Source organism: Arvicanthis niloticus, chromosome 4 (genome assembly GCF_011762505.2).
Source record: "Arvicanthis niloticus isolate mArvNil1 chromosome 4, mArvNil1.pat.X, whole genome shotgun sequence".
Classification (NCBI taxonomy): Eukaryota; Metazoa; Chordata; class Mammalia; order Rodentia; family Muridae; genus Arvicanthis; species Arvicanthis niloticus.
Genome location: NC_047661.1, coordinates 77,047,821 through 77,068,221, shown reverse-complemented (window position 1 = coordinate 77,068,221; position 20,401 = coordinate 77,047,821). Strand labels below are relative to the sequence as shown.

The window sequence follows — 20,401 nt, the reverse complement described above, 5'->3', positions numbered from 1 at the left end:
TGGTTTATTCCAGAGAGTTTTCTGCAAAAACAGTTTGCCCCAAAGTTGATTCTAAATGGCACTAAGCACTCTTTAATCTTTTAGAAGAGTGAAATTCATTATTCAATTTAATCCTTTAAAACATATTCATTTTTTATCTCTCTTGTTAAGTATGTTCATTCAATTAATTATCATTAGTTTACTAAGGCCCCACTATGCTCCAGGCACTATACTGGGCACTGGGAATAAGACTAAAGACAAGGCATCTGTCTTAATTTCTAATTCAGAGAGGGATGACGTAAAGGAATCTCTGTCTTTGTGTTATGTGATAAGGACATCCAACAAATGTGATTGTGGGCTGGGTGACGGTTGGTGCATATCTTTAATCCCAGCACTCTAAGAGGCAGAGGCAAGCAGAGCTCTGAGTTTGAGACCAGCCTGGTCTTCAGAGTGAGTTCCGGGACAGCCAGGGCTACACAGAAAAAAAACTGTCTGGAAAAAACCCAAACCAAACCAAAAGAAAAAACTTGGAAAAAAAGGTGACTGAGGAATTGAATATCAGGTGAGAGCACAGAGGCCACATCCTGGGTCAGGTAGCTGTTCCTGGAGGGATAACAGATGAACTGAATGTCTTGAAGACATTTGAGCATTATTCAGCTGAAAAGTGGGAGTTTATTAAAAACAGTACAGCAGAGAATGAGTGCATCGTGCCTTGGGGAGTTCCAGGATGAAAGTCTGGAGTAGATTTATGTCCATCCTGCTGTTAGGCAAGACAAACTAATAGTAAATACCTTGTTTATGTATAACCTGTCCTTCATGTGTGTCTGGTTTTTGTTTTGTTTGTGCTGGGGACTACTGGTTTAATGTGCTCAGCCTCCAGGAGCAACTCATCTAAGTGATTTTAGGAAGTCTTAACATTCTACCACCAAAGCCCCCAATTATAATTTATACTTACCTATCACAGGAAACAAAATTGTTGTAGTAAGTTATATTATGGTTTATTAGAGCAACTTAATCCGAGCACAGTTGAAGAAACAATCATTTAAACAAATTGTCCCAGCCTATATTCTTTTTTAAAAAAATATTTATTAATTTTTATTTTATTTGTTAAGAGTATTGTTGCATGCATACATGCATGTGCACCACACAATGCAGTGTCCATGGTGGCCAGAAGAGGGAGTCAGATACCGTAGAGCTGGAGTTACAGACAGGAAGCACCACGTGGATTCTGGGAACCAGACCCTGGTTCTCTGCAAGAGCAGCAAGTAACGCTTAACCACCGAGACATCTCTGACTATACAACATTCATCTGAGAAATTTTTAGTACTCATGTGTAGTTCAGGTCAAACTCTGAACTTAAAAACAAAACAACTCAAACAAAAATCTTGAACAACAGTTTTAGATTTAAGTTGCAAAGACAACAGAGGTTCTGCAAGCTCTACACCCAGTTTTCCTCATGGAAACATGTCATGGTGGTGTGTTTATCAATTTAAGACTTATATTGATACATCAGTTTTTAGCCAGAGCACACAATTATTACTAGCCCTCCAATTTTTACTTAGTATCTCTTTTTCTCTTCTTGGACTCTCGCCATGGATACCACCTCCCTCAAGGGTCCGGTATACTAGGAAGCCTTCTCACACTGGCTTCTGATGATTTCAACAGTTAGAAGGTAGTAAGGTATTTGTAGATCATCCTGAGGTTGCCTGGTACTTTTCTCATGTCTAGGCTGGGCTATCATCTGAAGGAGAAACACCACAGAGGTCACCTCATGCATACAACTGCCAGTGATTGCTAATGTGTGTATTGATGTGAACACCTGACTGAGGTAGTTTGATTTCTCCTCTGCAGTTATCCCTCACCCCCCCCAACCCCCTACCCCCCCACACACACACTAGAATTCTAAAGGAAGTTAATCTATGCGGTGCATCTAAGAGAGCTTTACTTCATTTCCTTGAGGGGCAAGAATATAAATTATTTGAAATTCTGTGTGGGAGCTTTACGTATCCCATCCCAGTAATGTTTCCAATCATTTGTAACAGCATAGACTGAGGTATCTTTGTGTTTCAGGTTATAATCCAATAGAAGGTTATTTATTGCTCAATCTTTTTTTTTTTTTTCTAATTTGGCCACTGGGGCCACTTTGAAATGATTCCTATGCCCCTTTGACATGGGTTATTCAGTCCATTTGAGCCATTTCTTTGTTCTGTGGTGTTGCAAGAATATATCTTTTGGTTCATCAGATTTATCACGGTTGGGTAAGTGATGTAATCTTTTAATATGGCCAGAAGAGCAAAAATGTGTAAATTGATGAACCAGTACATGTTCATCAGTAACTACACTTTGTATCCTCAGTTGTTTTAAGTTCAAGGTCCTATTCTAGTCTTACCTTCAGCTTGGTTTAGAAATCAATGAGATTTTTGTAGTTTTACATATTCTAAGTGGAATGAGAAAGTAGAATTGATTTAAAAGTACAGGTTTAGAAAGAAGCCTCTGGTATCAGTGCCCATAAGTAGAGACTACTTTCCTGGTGGTGTGTGTAGTGCTTCTATATCTATACAAGCCAAAGAAGAAGAACTTTACATTGTAAAAGAAGAAAAGTTAAGATTCAGGGCTTCAGTTTATTTTTGAACAAAATCAATCTTCAGATTTAAAAAAAAAAATCCCAGACCCATTTTAATAATAACTAACATTCCATTTCTAAAGGATTGGGGAAGGAAAGGGGTCCCAGAAACCAGGCCAGGGCTCAGTGCTCAAGTTTTCGGAGAGTATGCTGGGTGAAATATTAGGCAGCTGTCCAAATCCGTATGTAGTTAGGGAAGAGTTTGAAGTCTCGCACAGCTGCTCACAAGTATTTGTGCTATTCCAATGCTATTTATTCCTGCAGCGGGTCAAATTATCCCCCACTTTAATAACTGGTAACAGTCCATTTATAGACACACTACACCGCAGGGTTTTTTTTGTTTGTTTTTTGTTTTTTTTCTGAAGATACACTGCCTGGCACATCCAGTACCTATCCTCAGGGAATTCAAGCATTTCTGAGAGCTAATGCTTCTTAAATCCTGCAGTTCAGTTCCGCTCCTGCCGTTCTGAACTACACTGTAGCACATAGGAAGAACTGGTCTAGGCAAAATGCCCCTAGGTAACAATATTCATTAATATTAGTTCTATCTAATATTAGACGTGGAAGAGCTCATTGATTCTTATCATGTAGACTCTGAAGGAAGGAAGGAGCTGGGCGGGGATAATCACACTTGCTGACCTCACCTCAACCGCTGGCACTTACTTACTTCCTCAGCTAGATCCTAATACTAGCCCTTCAAGATCTGGCCAGGACAGCTAACTAAAAGCCTCAAATTCTTTAACCAACCTATTGCAAATTATTTAAAAGACTTTTAACCTAGAAGAGCAATTTCTTTTCTCATTTTGTATTTTTTGTTGTTGCTTGAGCCAAGTTCTTGCTATGCAAATCTGGTTGGCTTGGAACTAACTATGTAGACTAGGCTGGTCTTGAATTTGTGGTGACCCCTTGCCAGGTCTGGAATGACAGGTATGTGCCACTATGTTCAGTCTGGTAGTTTCTTTTTTAAGAAAATAGAAGCAGGAGGTAGGGAGATGTCTTGGTCAGTAAGAACACTTGCTGTGAAGGCAAGTGGACTTGAGTTCAAATCCCCAGCACCCACCTTAAAGATGGGTGTATTCCGTTACTAAACTTAATAGTTAATTTATAAAATTAATGTTATTAAAATTGATAATGGATCACATTAAGAGTTCTATGGAGTCAGCCATTTATTAGATTGACTTAGAGATGCCACCTTATTTCATCAATATCAACGAGCACTTATTCAGCATGTACCCCATGTCGGCTAACAATGTATTTTCTGTTTTGCCTATATCATACCCTCAATGTATTAATCTTGAAGCCAGGAAATTTTCACTGTTTGCTGTCAGGAACAGCCTTGCTTATACACTGAAGGGCTAAAATCAGCCATAGGCCTAAGTCAGCCTGCTCACACAAAGTCTTGGTCTCTATGGAAAAACACTGAACAGACGGCTATAAGATCTTGTTAACAGGCAGCTTTGGTGGAAATTTACCAGCCTGGATAAAAACAAGTAGTTCTTATGGATAGTCTTGTGGATAGTCATAGACCTTGGGTAGCCTTGGTGGATAGTACCGACTTAGATAAGGACAAGTGAATCATAGGCAGAGTCATAGTGTCCTGTTCCCTGAACCTTCACCTAGCCGATGCCCTGTTCTGGAAGATATCTGTACTTCCCCTGAACACCTATGCTCCTGCATCATCCCCTTCCCCACATCCTGCCTTTTTGTGTATATAACCCCTGTGTGAAAAAGTAAAAATTACGGTTTGATCAGCCTATAGCAAGCTGTCATTCTTTGCATCTGCCTGTTTCCCCATTCTCTCTTTCAAGTGACCTCCTCGGACCCCTGCTTAATGCCCTGCTGGATGGGGCAGTCTACACCCTTGATCTTGGACTTCCAGCCCTCAGCACTAAATGGTTCTTTCTGGACTGCCCTCTGTGGGAATTCCTGAAATAGACATGTGGGCTCTGCTTACAAGGTCAAGTTCTAGCCAGTATGTGCTTGATAATGCTCAAGGTGGGTTATCATTCAAGGAGGGCTAGCTGTGCAATGTTAGAAACACAACAGAGTCAAGCAGTGGGGAACTCCGCTAATGACCTACAAAGATGATGAAGGGGACCTGAGCTCACGGTCTGGGAATTACCAGAAGGAGAGATGAGAGGCTCAAGAGAGGGAGGGAGATAAATTAATTAATGAAAACCTGGTATCACAGAAGGAAAAATAAGAAAGATTAGTGATTGAGGGAGGGAGAGAGGGGGCGGGAGGAGAGAGAGCTTTTGATTGATTCCTGTGCAGTATGGTGCTGAGTGTTCAATTTTGTGAGGTTCTGAAGGTGTCACTAGGTGGGGCTTTCCAGTGGAAGCTGGAGCATTGTGCTGCCACATCTAAAAATAAGCCAGGATGACAGCAAATAAAGCGACAGCTAGCATGAGGACACGCACTGTCACCAGTGATGCCCCAGAGCTGTCCTTTTCCACCACTCTTGTCATCAGAGGCTTTCGCATACGATCTTCTGTGGTGAGAATAGTTTCTCGGGCTCCCGCCCACTTTCCAGGGCCCTGTAGGCGATACTGGACTGGAGTACAGGGTCCCAGAAGTAACTGTAATGCCAGCTTGGGGTCAGTGAAGGCCAGAAGCAGGAGATTAGGCCTGACACCCAACAAATCTGCAATCTCTTCCATGGTGTCTATATAGTCTCCCTGGATGGTATGACGCTGGCTGTCCACATACCTAAAGCAAAGAAGACAGAAGTCCCAGGCTGTCAGAAATTCATGCAAAAATTAGATGGCAACTAATCAGCCAATCGGTGCTTTGTGAGCAGCTATTTGGGAGTTTGATATTGTGCTGACAACTGTGAAAAGAGGTAGGGCATATGTTACCTTCTTTAAGGACCTTAAGATGCACTAGACTCTAATGCATAAACACTGCTCAAGAAGGTCAGACATGGATAAGCCTTCAGGAAAATGTTCTCGGTTGGATGGGGAAACGGAACTCCAGAGAGAAGGTAGATAAGAGGGCTGTGGCCGGAGGACCAAGCTAACGGAAGAACAAAGGAAGCATTGTGAGTGAGGCACCAGCTCAGTGATGGAGTAAGGAAGGTATGGGCACAGAGTACAGGCATGGCAAATCTAGGTACTGCCTACTGCAGTGGAGACGGATGGATACGGAGAGGCAAGCCCGGGAGGTCCAGAGGGTGCTATGCTATGTGGCATGGAATGCCACACAGTTCCTTAAGCATGGGGTCCTCAGTTATTTAATGAGGACAAGAGTTAGCAGGGTGCACAGAATAAGGCTTCTCTGGACTGATGTTGATTTGGAAATCAAGATGAGAGGGGATGACACCCCCTCCACGCAGAGTAACTGCTCCTCTAGATGGAGTGATTATACAAAAGGTATACAAAGGGTTATAAAGTTCTCCGTAGGGAAATGTGGCCAACAGGGATATCAACGTGAACAAAGGGGATCTGGAGAGCGAATGGAAAACCAACTTTTTTTGAGACAGAGCAGAGTAAGGGAAAAGCCAAGCCAAGCTAACAAAGACTGAGGAATTCAGAAGGAAGGACAGAAACAAATGACAGGAAATAAATTTGAGTAGAGCCAGTGAGACAGAATGTCAGAGGGCCACTTGGATGGCCACGTAGGAATTACAGAAATGAGACTACATTTTGGAAGAGAAGATACAGGGAAGGACTTGGGAACTTGGCTCCCTGGGTGCTCCAGTAGCTCGGACTTTATGGGCAAGCATTCCCTTACCCCAGAGTTGGAGAGCTGTAGCACTCACAATGGTTCAGGGAAGGGAAATCACTAACTTCACCTTGCAGGGTTGTCACAAGGAGCAAATCATCCCCATGCTACATGTGGGCATAAAATTGACCCTCAGTATCAGTTAAGTGATATCCCTGGGACTGCACATAGCCAGATGGTCGTGAGAAAAATCAAGCCAAAGGAAAGAGAGCAGGAAAGTTGAAATAAGAGGTTAGTGTTCCCCACGAAAGGGAGAGAAAACACTCCAAGAAGAAAGGACACTCAGAAGTCTCCACCTCAGTCTTGAGAGGACAGAGCTGCCGGAAGTGGGTGGTGGAAGCCCTTCAAGAGAGCAGCCTCAGGGGTTGCCAAAGGAGTTAAAATGGGCATGGGGCAAGGGAGCTAGGACAAAGGATGAGAGCAGAGGATCCAGCATCTCCACCTCACAAGTCAGCAGGTGGGAGCTAGAGCCCCTGGTAAGAGAGCTGTCAAAGAAAGGCTTACTGTTTGCCCCTCAAGATAGGGAAGGGTTATTCTAGTATAATCTCCTCTTTCAGCTGACAGCACAGTGAGCATTTAAGTGACCCTCACCAAACAATACATCCAATGTTCCGGGTATAGTTTTTTTTCTCCCCAACTTCTTTTAGGCCCTAAACACAACCTTTAAACATGCCCCATCAGAATCTCTCTCCTTTCCTGTGTACATGCAAACCTCAGGTGCCACCATTCCCTCCGTGTCACTGTGTAATAGAAATCCTTAAGCCCACACACGGAAACTAAGTATAGCACAATATGTTCCTTACTGAGAAATACATAAAGTGACCATATGTCTTCCTGGGAGGATTTCTTACCTTTTTGCTATTTCCTCTTGAGCCTTATTTATTTCTGCCATCATTTCACTTTGCGAGGGCAATTTCTTTAGCCCTAAAGAGAAAAACATTACAATAGAAGCTTTAATTACTTCAGAATGAGCAGCAATTCCGATGGCAGTCACCACACTGTGGAGAATTCAAAGAGCTACAGGGCCTCAGGAGAGATTATAAAATGCATTTGGTCCTGTCTGTCAAAATGTGATGGTAAACGTTGAGCACCCTAAGTCTGGGAAGCAGAAATTGGAAATGCTCCCAAATCCAAAGTTCTTTCAGGCACTAAAAAGATGCCTTAAGGGGCCAGAGAGATGGCTCAGAGTTTAAGAACACTGACTGCTCTTCCAGAGGTCCTGAGCTCAATTCCCAGCAACCATCTGTAATGGGGTCTGATGTCCTCTTCTGGCCTGCAGGCATATGTGCAGAGAGAATGTTGTATACATTTTATATATGGTACCAGTTAGATAAAGTCAAAATACTATTTAAGCCAAAATAACTCCAGACCAACCAGTCTTTTTCACAGAAAAGTAGGCACTAGGCACACTCCATAAAACTCTGAAACATTTAATTTGAGATTGAAATAGAGCTTCCCTAATGCAATATTCTCCTCTATAAGACTGGTATCAAGCAGTTATCTCACTTCTCCATAAACATGTGTGGTCATGGAGACCTTATCTATTCCAAAAACATGGCACAATTGTTTGTGTGCTTTATTTTTGCTGGAATATTCTTTGTAATAGCCCTCAAATCTACTTTTATGCAACTTGAAACACTGGGCCTAACTCTGCTTCTGGGGTAAGGGTTGAGTTTCAACACTTGGCAGGTCTTAAAACAAGAAACAACAACTCTTTTATGTCATTTCATGATTAGGTCAATCCTAAGTCCCTGTATACCAGGGTTCACATCCTCTGCCATCTTGGGGGTTTCCCTTTTCTAAGCACGCCCAACGCTTTTTTTTTTTTTTTTTTGGTAGTCTCTCTAAACATGTGATCCAGAAACTCAGTATCCCTTCTGTGTTTTCCATGTGTCCTCTCATTTGGTCCTTACAGTTCAGATATCAAAGAGACACTGTAATGCTTCCTGCTTCAACCACAGGTTCTTAGGGTGTTCAAGAAACTCATGTGAAGAGTTGACTTCCGAGTCACTTCTCCTGATTTAACCAAAAGTTTTACTTTTAATAATGTCACACATTATGAAAGCAGAGGCCTATTTCTTGGCTGAGAGACAGCCAGCTCATTTTTAAAAACTCTGTAGCTGAGACAGACAAAGATGTGTAGAATAATCTGATGTAGTTCTTTCTTGATTCATTACCTCTATTTTTATCTAAGCATTCCCATGTTTAAACATAATTTTAAAAACCGTATTTAAACTTTGCTCATCCAGTGTTCTCAGATAGCATAGGACCCACTGGATAGAACTGGGAGAAACTGAGAAACAATAGAATTGGAAAACCTGGTCAACCATCAGCCATGAGGAGTTTTCAGTGGGGAGAGAAAGCTGCAATTCCAACAAAAACTCTTGACTATTTTAAATTAAACAGCAATAGCAGCAAGTTCTAATAGTGCAACCATATAAAGAACCTTAGTGTTTCCTCCCTCTTCTGTACTGCTTTGCACCATCCGCCCACCCAATTAAGCCAGCCAGCCAGAGGCTCCTTTCTGGTTTCCTTGCACGCCTCACAATTTCAGGAGCCATCTGTTTATTCTGAAATGGTACTGGCTGACAGGTTCTTCTTCTCAGACTGATATTATGCATCCATCATAATTTCACCGCATGGTTCTGGTTTGACCCTTCAAAACAATACTGAGTAAATCCACTTCTATGGGCCATCCATTTGAATATTTAAAAGGAAAACTTTCATCCTTCCTCAGGTTTTAACTTCTATAGCCTAAACATCTCTAGCTACTTCATATGCATTCAGATGGTGTGCTTTCAAATCCCTTATGTCCTATTATTTTATGCGTCTGATTGTTCTCTGTCTGTCTGTCTGTCTGTCTATCGTCTTTGCATCCATCATGTGTGCGCCTGGTGTCCCTGCAGGTACAGCATCAGATCTCCTGAAACTGGAGTTGTAGATATTTGTGAGCCACCATGTGGGTGCTGGAAAATGAACTGGAGTTTTCTGCAAGAGCAACAGATGCTCTTAACGTTTGGGCCTTCTCTCTGGCCCTGCTTAGGCCCTTTTTATCTCTTCCCCTGTTCATTATGTTCTTGCTTTTTGTTTTCTTCCCAAAATGTATCTTCAGGTATGGGTTTTAATCCGAATAGAAAAGAACAGTTCTATTATCCTCGGACGTTAGGATTCCATAATGATGCTGAATTTCAGGAGGTCTTCAGAAAGGCTTATCACCCTGCTGACTCACACCGAATCTATTGTCCTAAACTCTGAAGCCTCTTCACACAGAGCTGAAGCTGGAAGAGGGGCCTAAGGGGATGGGGATCGAGGATTTGAGAAATCAAATATTCCACATTCTAGAGGGTTCTCTAAGCATCTCTTAGTTCAGTGGTTTCAGCCTTTCTAATGCTGTGACTCTTTGGGACAGTTCCTCATGTTGTGGTGACCCACAACCATAAAGTTATTTTTGATGATACTTTATAACTGTAATTTAACTACTGTTATGAATCATAGTGTAAATATCTGATTTGAGACTATTGTGGAAGAGTCATTTGACCCCCAAAGGGGTTGACCCACAAGCTAAGAACTGCTGTCTATGGCTGAAATTAAGTCATGCTAGTCTATATTTGACTTTATCTCTAATGAAAGAATCATTTAATGTTGCACATATATACCAGCTGTTTACAGTCTAGATGAGTAGATTCTAGTCTTCAGTGCACATCGGAGGTACCTGGAGAACAGTTTTCTCAATGATCTTAAACCAACCCCACCTCTGAACTGAGCATTTTAAGGAATGGGATTAAAGCATGCCCAATTAAGAAACATTTCTGATGTGATTTTGATGTGTATCTGCAGATAAATTACTACTTTAGATCCATTGAAAACGAGTTTTCTGGCACTAGCTTCGTGCCTGGCACTGTTAAAATCATACCTGCCCTGTAGGTATTTAAAAGCGGTTCTATAGGTATAGCTAATGCATTTCACCAAGCTGTCCGTGTGTATCATCACTTACCTTTGAACACTTGAGTGGCCCAGCGTCCTTGGAGCTCTGAAATAGGCATAATGGCTCCCAAAGGCTGAATTAAACCGATAATTGCAAGAGTTGGTTTTTCCAGGTTAGGTGGAAAGACCTTTTTGTACAAGGACACCTTGTTTTTGACAACTTTAACAGAGTCTTCAAGAAAAGGAAAGGCAAAGCTGTAGCCTGTGGCAAAGATGACCACATCAATGTCATCCTCCCTGGAGCCATCCTCAAATATGGCGCCTGTCTCTGTGAATTCCTTCACATTCCCTTTCACCTTCACGGAGCCAGAAATGATACGATTGGGCAGGTCATCGTTTACCGTTGGATGCTGACTCAGAGCCCTGTAAATGGGTAAGGCAGACAAGGAGGTGAGGTGAGCAAGGAGGAGGGAAGGGAGAAGTCAGCATGTCATCTTCTGCTCTGTGGTCAAGGCACACCTGCTCATCCTTCTGTCTGGCCAAGGGAGCTGCAGAAGGTCTACCTTATACTAGCTTGGCAGAGATCAGGACATTAGTGCTGGATAGCTTGGGATGGGAGGGTATTAAAGGAATGAAAGGCAAAAAAAATTATCTGAGGAGTATATAAGTGATTTTTCAGGTAACAGCCATGTTCTGAGGCATGGTCAGAATACCGACCAACAGTTTTCAGACAACGCTCAAGAAAAGGCAGAGATAGACCGTGAATATTAGGTTCAGTCCCATTTCCAGTTCCAAAGGCCACTGTTGCTGTCTTCAGACACCAGAAGAGGGCATCGGATCCCATTACAGATGGTTGTGAGCCACCATGTGGTTGCTGGGAACTGAACTCAGGACCTCTGGAGGAACAGTCAGGGCTCTTAACCACTGAGCCATCCTCCAGCCTCTTCTTGAGTCTTTTTATTTTAACCTGCTTTAGTTAATCTGCAGATTCTATCGTTTATGAAGACTCTTTTCTACATTACACCATCTTTTTCTCATTCTTCTTTCCAAACTGTTCCCATCCGTGTCTCTAAATCAGCCATCTACACAATTGTGTAAACTACAAAACTATTACTTCCATATGCACCTCTGACCTCCCCCAGGCAGTTTTTTCCTTCTCGCCCCCTGGAATGCTCAGTTGTCTGTACACTGCCATCCCATCGGCTTTCCACAGCATTCTTTAGAATTCTTTAGAATGGACATTCTTTCAAATAATTTATTATGTATTTTTACTTTATGCGCATCGGTATTCTGCCTGCATGCATGGCTTTGTAAGGGGGTTCAGATCCCCTGGAACTGGAATTACAGATAGTTAGCTGCTATGTGGAACTGGGAATTGAACCCAGGTCCTTTGGAAGAACAGCCAGTGCTATTAATCACTGACCCCTCTCTCCAGCCCACAGAATGGACATTCTTAAAGATACTATTATGCTACCTGCTTCTCGATATTTTTCTTAAAGGTTGATTTATTTATCATTTAAAGTATATGTGTGAGGACATGTGTGTATGTATATGCACCATATGTATGCCTAGCTCTTGTAGAGGCCAGAGGCATTGGATCCTCTGGAACTAGTGGTACAAGGGGTTGTGAGCCTCTGATGTGGGTGCTGGGAGCAGAGCCCCAGTCCTGTGCAAGAGCAGAAAGTACTCTTAACCTCCCCATCATCTCTTTCCAGTGCCACTTAAAATATGTGGATGGCGCCGGGCAGAGGTGGCGCACGCCTTTGATCCCAGCACTTGGGAGGCAGAGGCAGGTGGATTTCTGAGTTCGAGGCCAGCCTGGTCTACAGAGTGAGTTCCAGGACAGCCAGGGCTATACAGAGAAACCCTGTCTCAAAAAACAAAACACAAAACAAAACAAAACAAAAACAAACAAAAAAAAAAGATCAAATGGCTTTGTACTGGCTTCATTCTGAGCCTTATTTAGAAAACCAAAGAAACTCTCATGACTCATGAAATGAAAATGAGTATACTCAACGTAATATAACAAAGGAAAAACCACTATGCAAGTCATAATTTAGAAGTGATCACTATTGTTTTTTAAAAGGTCTATGTTGAAAAAAGAGAATTGGAATTATTATTTCAGAGTAAGAGAAATTATAAATATATGACAGGCTGGAGTGATGTGAGCAATACATTTTAGAAAGCATTAAAAGTCTATAAATAATATTGTTGGGAGAACTGTTGAAATTTTAATATGCCAATATTTTAAATGCATTTATCAATTTTAAATTTTCTGACTTTGATACCTGTGTTATTGATATATCCAAAAATGTTCTTTTTCTTATGTGATACATGCTGAAATATTTTAGGCAACATGCCTTAATGATTATAACTTACTGTCATGTGGTTAAAAAATATGCACCTAGGTATATGTGTATGTTGTGTAGACATGGATCTATTGATATTTCAAGAGGGGACAGAAAAGAAAACAAATACAGCAAACTTCAAATAGGAAATCTAGGTTAGAGGTATGTACGAGTATTTGCTAATTGTGCAACTTTTCTGTAGATCTGAAAACTTAAACAAAAATAAAACAAAAGCCAGTGGAACAGCTCGGTGGGTAATATCTCTTGGGGCAAGCCTCATGACATGAGTTGGATCCTCAGAGCCCACACAGTAGAAAGAGAGGACTGTCTCTCACAAGCTGTGCCCTGGCCTAGACATGTACACCTCACAAGCTGTGCCCTGGCCTAGACGTGTGCACCTCACAAGCTGTGCCCTGGCCTAGATGTGTGCACCTCACAAGCTGTGTCCTGGCCCAGATGTGTGCACCTTGCATGTGACTCTGCCCCTTCCCCAAATAAATAGATAAGCTAAAAGAAGGCACAAAAATAAAGCATTTAAAATTAGTCTTTAGAAATGCTCCCATAAAAGTTTCAACAACGAGTGATTGTATGCGTGTGTGTGTGTGTGTGTGTGTGTGTGTGTGTGTGTGTGTGCCACAGTGGCATATAGAAGTCAGAGGTCAACTTGTAGGGGCCAATTCTTTCTTTCCACCGTGTGGGTCCTGGGGGTCAAACTCAGATCACAAGCTTGGCAGCCAGTGCCTTTACTCTTGAACTCTGTCACTGCTCCAAGTCCATTCTTTGTATTATAATTTCACTCTATGTTCCACTGTATTCCAGGCTTTGCTGTTGTCACACAGCCCCCCTACTCCACACACACCTTATAGTCCTGGAGACTGAATGCCGACTCTCACTCATCCCGGGTGAGTCATCCACTACTAAGCTAGATTCTCAACCAGTTTGTAGTTTTCACCTCTTCTCATTAAGTTGCCCAGGCTGGATGGTTTTGGCCTAGGAGTCATCCTGCCTCAGCCTTCTCAGTAGCTAGGATTTTAATCCTACACCACCAGGTCTGTCTCTGTATGAATGTTCAAAAATCATGTTTGTTATTTTTCTCCTTACTGGTGTTTTTGAGGGAGCATCAATTTTCTGGAGTACACGTCATTTCTTGTGTTGACCTTGGACAAGTTACTTTGTTTTCATAAGATTCTATTTTGTATTTTATACTTAGAAAATGGGCATTAAAATAGGCCTGCTGAAAGGTTGGAAAGAGAGCACAGGACTCACTTAGCGCTATGCTTACAGAAAGTTCTCCAAAGGCAAGGTGATACTGTTTGTATTAGGGTTACCAATATGTTCTTTTCCCTGCTTAGCTCATGCACAGGGTGGTGAATGCCCGGCTTACAGCAGGCTTGTTGGATGAGTGAGCAAACAATGTCCTACCCTCCACTACTGTTTTGTTGTCACTGAGGGACATATGTGAAGAACTGACACCTCGACACAACAGCCGCTGTCAGAGGAATAAGCTTAAAATCCTACAGAGCATCAAGTGTGAAAAAGGATTTCTGATTCTATGGATGTTCTTAAAGCCTGTGTAAAGGCAGCGCTACTATGAGCCCATGCCAGTGGCCCTTGTCATTGTGCCTTGGCCATCTCCAGCCCCACTCCCATCCTGGAAACATACCTGTGTTTAGGCTTCAGGCCAAACATTTCATGATCAAACCTCTGGTTCATCTGTTTTTCCATATATCTGTTTTTTATTGATGAACCACAGATCTTTGACAAATAGTACATAATTCGAGAAGAGAGAATCAGGTCAACAGGGTATCCATGTTTCCCTACACGGTTCAAAATCCAAGCTCCTCTCCTGGTACTGAGGAATACCTGGGGCAAAGGAAACAGTTTGTTTTGATCAGTCTGGCTCACAGTCCTTCAAGAGCAGCCCCATTCTCCTGAAGTTAAGTTCAAACTCACTAGTGTTTTAGTCCCATGTAGCCCTGTAAGCAAGACACCTTGCTGTTTCCTTCCTATGCACTCCTACGGGTCAGCTGGTGCGTGCACTGGCCATGGACACATCTGGCCGCGGACACATCTCACTGTGATCTCCTGCTACTTGCTAAACAAGCCCTTTTCTTATAAAGCAGTGGTTCTCAACCTTCCCAATGCTGCAACCCTTTAATACAGTTCCTTATGCTATGGTGACCCCCCCCAACCATAAAACTATTTTTGTGTCTACTTCATAACTGGGATTTTGCTACTGTTATGAACCATAATGTAAATCTCTTGTGTTTTCTGACAGTCTTAGAATGACCCCTGTGAAAGGGTCATTTGATGTCAAAGTGGGTCACGACCCACAGGAAGAGGACTACTGTCATGAACCCTCCTACATCTATACATTTTTGGGTCTCACATCAAATCTGCTCCCTCCACGAGGACACCGCTGATTTTTCAAGGCCTATCATTTGTCTTGTAGAGTGAAAAATTATAAAGGCCATTTTATGAAATATGTGTAGATTTTTTGCCTTACAGAACTGAAAATAAGATTTCAGGCCTTCACATTCCAGGTGAAGGACACTTGCTGGATTACATTCCTCAAGCCTTGCCCAAGGCAGGAAGGCATTCCTGATTACAGATAAAGATGCTACCACCTAGGTGGGGCCCTAGCCCTATAGCCGGAAAAAGTAAAGATAGCAATCTGAAATGGCCGGATAGGGCACAATGGCATGGTAAAAACCACATTTTTGAGAAGAATGCAGGGCGATTTCCACATGACACTAATCATTTAGAGTGAATACCTCTGAATTGTTCCACTGTTTTCATGTTTTGTATCTTTAACAACCCCATCCCACTCCCCTGGTTTGTGGTTTTTCCCTTTAAAACCCTCCAAGGACTGGCCGAGGGGGTCGGACCTTGACTCCAGCGCGAGTACCTGGTCAGACCGCTGGCTGCCAGCTCTTTCCCTAATAAACCTCTGCTGATTGCATCCAGGTATGGTTTCTTGTGATCTTTGGGTGGTCGCGATTCCGGAGGCTTGAGGAAGGGTCTCCCGAGTATGGGGGTCTTCATTTGGGGGCTCGTCCGGGATATGCGACCACCTTAATCCAAGAACCACACTGGGAGGTAAAGGGACACCGCGGTTTTTTCTGTCTGGTTGTTGTGTGACCTTTTGTATAAATTGCCTGGTTTTTCATGTACTGATTTCTGGTTTTTCATGTGCGGGTTTGCCTAAATCGTCTGATTTCTCGTGTGCTAGGGTTGCCTAAATCGTGTGCTGTTTTGTCTAGGTTTGTTTAAGTTATTTGGTTTCTAAGTTGTTTGTGCCCGTCTGTCTGAATTATTTGGTTTCTGAAAAGTGCACTTCGGTTTGGACTGGCAGCTGTTTCTGTCTCGTGAGGGGCAGTAAACCATTTTTGTTTCGAGAGGAGACAAATGAGTGATTAGCAGACGTGCTGGAGAGTCACTAGCTGCTGCACCCCCAGAGATGTTTGGGGGTTCATCTAGGTGCCGGGGAGGACGTGGAATCCCTCTAGGCTGGCACAGGTTTGCATCTAGGTGCCGGAGAGGACGTGGAATCCCTCTTGGCTGGCACTGGCGATTGAGACGGGTTTTTTTGTTAGTCTTTTTGTGTGTTAACAATGAAAACTAGAGAGAAAAGGTCAGAAATGGCCACCGTGGTAGTTGTGCTCTCATGGCAGTGTGTCTATTTTTGGGTTGTTCATTGCTGGTATGTTAGAAATCTGTTAGACTTGGTCCAGCATAGGCTGACCAAGTTGTCTGAATCTATTAAATCTGAATCTGTGAAGACTGACCTCGTTGTCTGGTTATTGGAGTCTTACTTGGAAGGTGAGAGGCCTTCCAGAAGGTCAGGGGATCTGACTGTCAGGTTTCAAGAGACTGAGCGCTCCTACTTGGGAGAAGACGTGGAATCCTTCTCCATCTGGGGTCGTGACCAAATGTAGTTAAGTGTTATTTGTGCCACCCGTGGCAGGGGTGAGCTATCTGTGTTTTATGTACTACACGTGAGAGGGGTGAGTTATTTGTGTTGTTTTTTTATATGTGTGTGTCTTTTCTTGGCAAATCATCTGTGTGTTAGCTGTTAATCTACTGTGTTAAACATCTTGAGTTAAAAATAGGTAACATGATTGCCGGCAGAGAGAGAAATGAAGCCGCCGGTACAAGAATACAACTGCAGAAAGGCGGGCAGGTCCTTTAATAAGGGGCAGCTACCTCGGTTCGTGCTCGCGGTTCGTGTTCCTACAGCCCGCCTACCGCATGTAGGGTATGCTTCAGGTAACAGCACATGGAGGGTGCCCTCACCCAGCCCGCTCACCCAGCCCGCACTTGGCGGGCTACAACTCGTGGTTCCCCAGCACAGCAACAGCGTGCAACAGCTACCTAGTTTGGTATTCCTGGCTGTACTGGGTACCTTGAGGTCACTAGTGCAACAAATGGCGGTTTTCCACCTGCCGCCTATGAAGATAGATGAGAACCCAGGTGATAAAAGAAAAAAGAAAAAAACCTGGCAGTGGAGCCAGGACAGCTAGACAAACAGCCACAGCAAGATTGTTCACCTGAGAGTTAATTTTTTTTTTTTTTTTTAAAAAAAGAGAGACAAGAACTGGTTAAAACTGCTTACTTAATTTAGTTTAAAACTTACTTGTGAGGCAGTCTTGATTTACACAAGAAAAACTGATAATTCGCCCTGCTCTGTGGCTAGGAGAAGGGCACCAGCAGAAAGTAGAAAAAAAAGGGGGCCAGCAGTTTTTTAGCTTCTGTAATAAGGAAGTTGATAATGATTTTTCCCAGTTTTATAAGTAAAGGAGTGCTTTTTTCTAAAATTACAGCTTAAAAGTTATAGGCTGCCCTGAGTCAGAAATATATATATATATGAGTCAGGAATATATATATATATATATATATATATATATATATCTCCTTCAGTTTTGATAAATTTTTTAGCCATTACTGTTTGAGACAATTTCATTATTTGTATGAGATTTTCATTAAGATTTGGTTCAAAGATGAGAGTTCTGACAAGATAAAATTAAAGAAGTGGTGAAGACTTGTGCTCTTACGTTAGACATAAAAAATGTTTACTTTATTGTTCTTGTTGTAATCAGAAATAACTCTTCAAAAGGTTTTTATAGAACTATGACCAAAGTTTCTATTTTGTTAAAAGTTAAATTCAAATAAGTGTCAAATGTTACTCGAGTTGCCTTTTAAAAATTGTTAATACTGTGTAAACCTTTAACATCGTAATAGTCCTTACTGTGAAATGCTATAGATAAAGCTATTTGTTCTGATTTGATTTCTTTCTTAGAGCTTCAGAGGTGAGCTCACATTACACCTGTGGACAAGGTACTGTTTGCAGACTGAATTAGGTTATGGTCTCTAGTGTGATGTGAACAGCAGTCATGCAGCCTCACAAATGCATCAGTCTACACAGAGTTCAAAGCAATAAATAAGGTAAAAGCCTTGCTTTCACAAGACCTTTGCAGGTTCTGGTCTTCAGATTGGGGGCCCCGTCAATTGATCAGGCCGTGGTCAGCAGCAGGTCAATTTGGAGCAGATTTGACTGAGACCTCCATGTGACAGAAGGTAAGGGACACCCAGAGGCCCACGCCAGATTCCGCTGATAGGTCTTGAGAGAGAAGATTATATGAGACCCCACTAAGTTTGATCAGGACACATGAGGTTAAGCAGAGATCAGATAAGTTACCCACAGCCTTTCTAGACTAGCTCATAGAGACATTCTGTCAGTGTAGACAAGGCTCCAGAGGCTACAGAGACTACAAGATAAGTCATTGAAAGATTTAGGAAGTATACTACATATTAAAATGATTGATGGTAATAGCAAGTGAGAGAAGATTTAAAAGAAAGGAATAGAGAAGAGGAATAGAGAAGGTTTAGTGTAAGTCTAGAAGAAAAGAGTAGAGAAGAAGAATAGAGATCAGTTGCTGTGAGTCCAGAGGAATAGAGAGGAATAGAGGAGACTAGAGAGAGGTGAAGAAAGAGAAAGGTGACAGGAAAGAATTTACAGAAAGCAGAAAAAAGGGATTCCAATCAAAGAGAGATAAAACTCTTTGAAAAAGACCAGTGTGCGCATTGCAAGTAAAGGAGCCAGCTTCAGGGTCCAAGAGGGCCCTAACAAATAGAAGCCAGGGCCAGAAAATCCCAGGCCTCGAAAAACACCCCAAGTGGCGAAGATAACAGCTCTGTGTGAAGACGGCTATTGAGATAGACGGGGCAGCTTGGAGCCACCCAACCTTTGATAGACACAGGGGCTTCCTCCAGGCCAATGGGTCAAAAGGTATTCATGGACTACCCGAAAATGGTGGACTAAGAGATGGGCTGGGTATCCCATTCATTTATGGTCATCCTAGACTGTTCCTACCCTCTGTCGGGTTGAGACTTACTCCCCAGGATTGGGGCCCAGACAGGCTGCAACTAACTGACAAGAACTCACGGGTAGAGGAAAGGCTCCTCCTACTGACTCCAGCCGGGAGCCGAGGTAACGTGCTTTACAGACGGGAGCAGTTTTCTCCATGCTGGTCAGAGACAAGCCAGCGCTACTGTGGTGGACACATGCCATCTGGGCTGACTCCCCACCCCTGAGATCATCGGTGCAGAGAACAACCTTGGAACTTGGGGCTGACAAGAAAGCCAACATCTGCATGGACAACAGGTATGCTTTTGCCACAGTCCATGCCTGCAAGGCTATATGCCAAGAGAGGAAACCCTGATGAAACCGGAAGCTGTAAATATTTGTTGCCCAGGATACCAAAAAGGGAGGAGACTCCAGCCTGAGGCAACAACCGGACAGATCAAGTGGCTTGATACAGGAGCCCTCCCAGGTTTGGGGCCTAAAATAGACAATGGCGCACACAAGAAGAGAGAACTATACTCCCCAGAAAGCAAAGGATTTACCAGGCTAAATACACAGATGGACTCTTAAGATATGAGTGCAACCAAGCAGCTAAGAGACTTAAAGCGTATAAGGGACCTTAGGTTCTAAGCCAGAGAAATAATAAGACTTAGAATAGATAAGAAATACCTAGGAGAAAACAGCCTAGAATAGGGACCTTCTCGAGGTTTCAAGTGTCCTAGGTAATTAGATCAGATAGCAGTTTTAAGGTAAGTCAGGAATTGTCAGAGATATTAGAAGCTCCACTGTTTATATTGTCTCCGAAGCTCAGGACAGGTAGAGAGAATATACAGGACCCTAAAATTAAACTACCCTTGGGAACTGGCGCTGGCTAGAGTGTCCCTTGTTCTTGCTCCATACCCAGAATGCCCATTTTGTGTGAGAAATGATTTTTCAGGCTACTAAAAGACTGTTCCTGGTGCTGTGGACCATCCGACCTCCTTGAAGTTCACCATCACCACCTGTGACTGATGCCAACTGGAGAAGATCCAGATGCCTGAACAACCCCCTACTCTTTGGCTCCAGGTCTTCTGCTATTCTACAAGGCTAAAGAAGCAGCAGGCCTTGACTCCTGAGACCACCCCAGAGGCACAGGGAAAATGCTGCCTTGGAGGGTGGGACTTAGTGTGTGTACACCCAAGGTTAAATGACAGCTTGTGATTACAAGATTGAAGTTGAAATGTGAATCTAGAGTTATATAGATTTGTTCCTTTTGCAATTTCTCTTTATTATATATGTGATTTTATGTATATGTAGACAGCTATGTGCCACAAAATGTGGAAAAGTCAGAAGACAACTTTGAAAGTGTGCTACAAAGAAAAGGAAATGTTTTGAAACCCCTAGTCAATAGAATAGAGCCCAAGAACCCCTGCTAACAGATACCTATTGCCTAAAATTGAT

The 20,401-nt window shown here is 42.7% G+C and overlaps 1 protein-coding gene across 4 annotated transcripts in view; it reads right to left on the bottom strand.

Moving 5' to 3' along the window:
- Positions 1-1,477: 1,477 nt before the first annotated feature.
- The window catches only part of Fmo5 (flavin containing dimethylaniline monoxygenase 5), a 47,461-nt gene continuing 28,537 nt past the window's right edge, over positions 1,478-20,401 (bottom strand). For 2 of the 4 annotated variants that reach the window (XM_034499467.2, XM_076932994.1), the window contains exons 6-9: positions 14,261-14,460; positions 10,320-10,672; positions 7,177-7,249; positions 4,896-5,311 (exon numbers count right to left, since the gene is read on the bottom strand). In XM_034499467.2, coding sequence (XP_034355358.1) covers positions 4,966-5,311; positions 7,177-7,249; positions 10,320-10,672; positions 14,261-14,460 — 972 coding nt within the window. In that variant the 3' untranslated portion in view covers positions 4,896-4,965. Of the gene's footprint in view, positions 1,697-3,574; positions 5,312-6,811; positions 6,825-7,176; positions 7,250-10,319; positions 10,673-14,260; positions 14,461-20,401 lie in introns of those variants that run through there. The other 2 variants (XM_076932996.1, XM_076932995.1) reach the window with 2 other exon arrangements.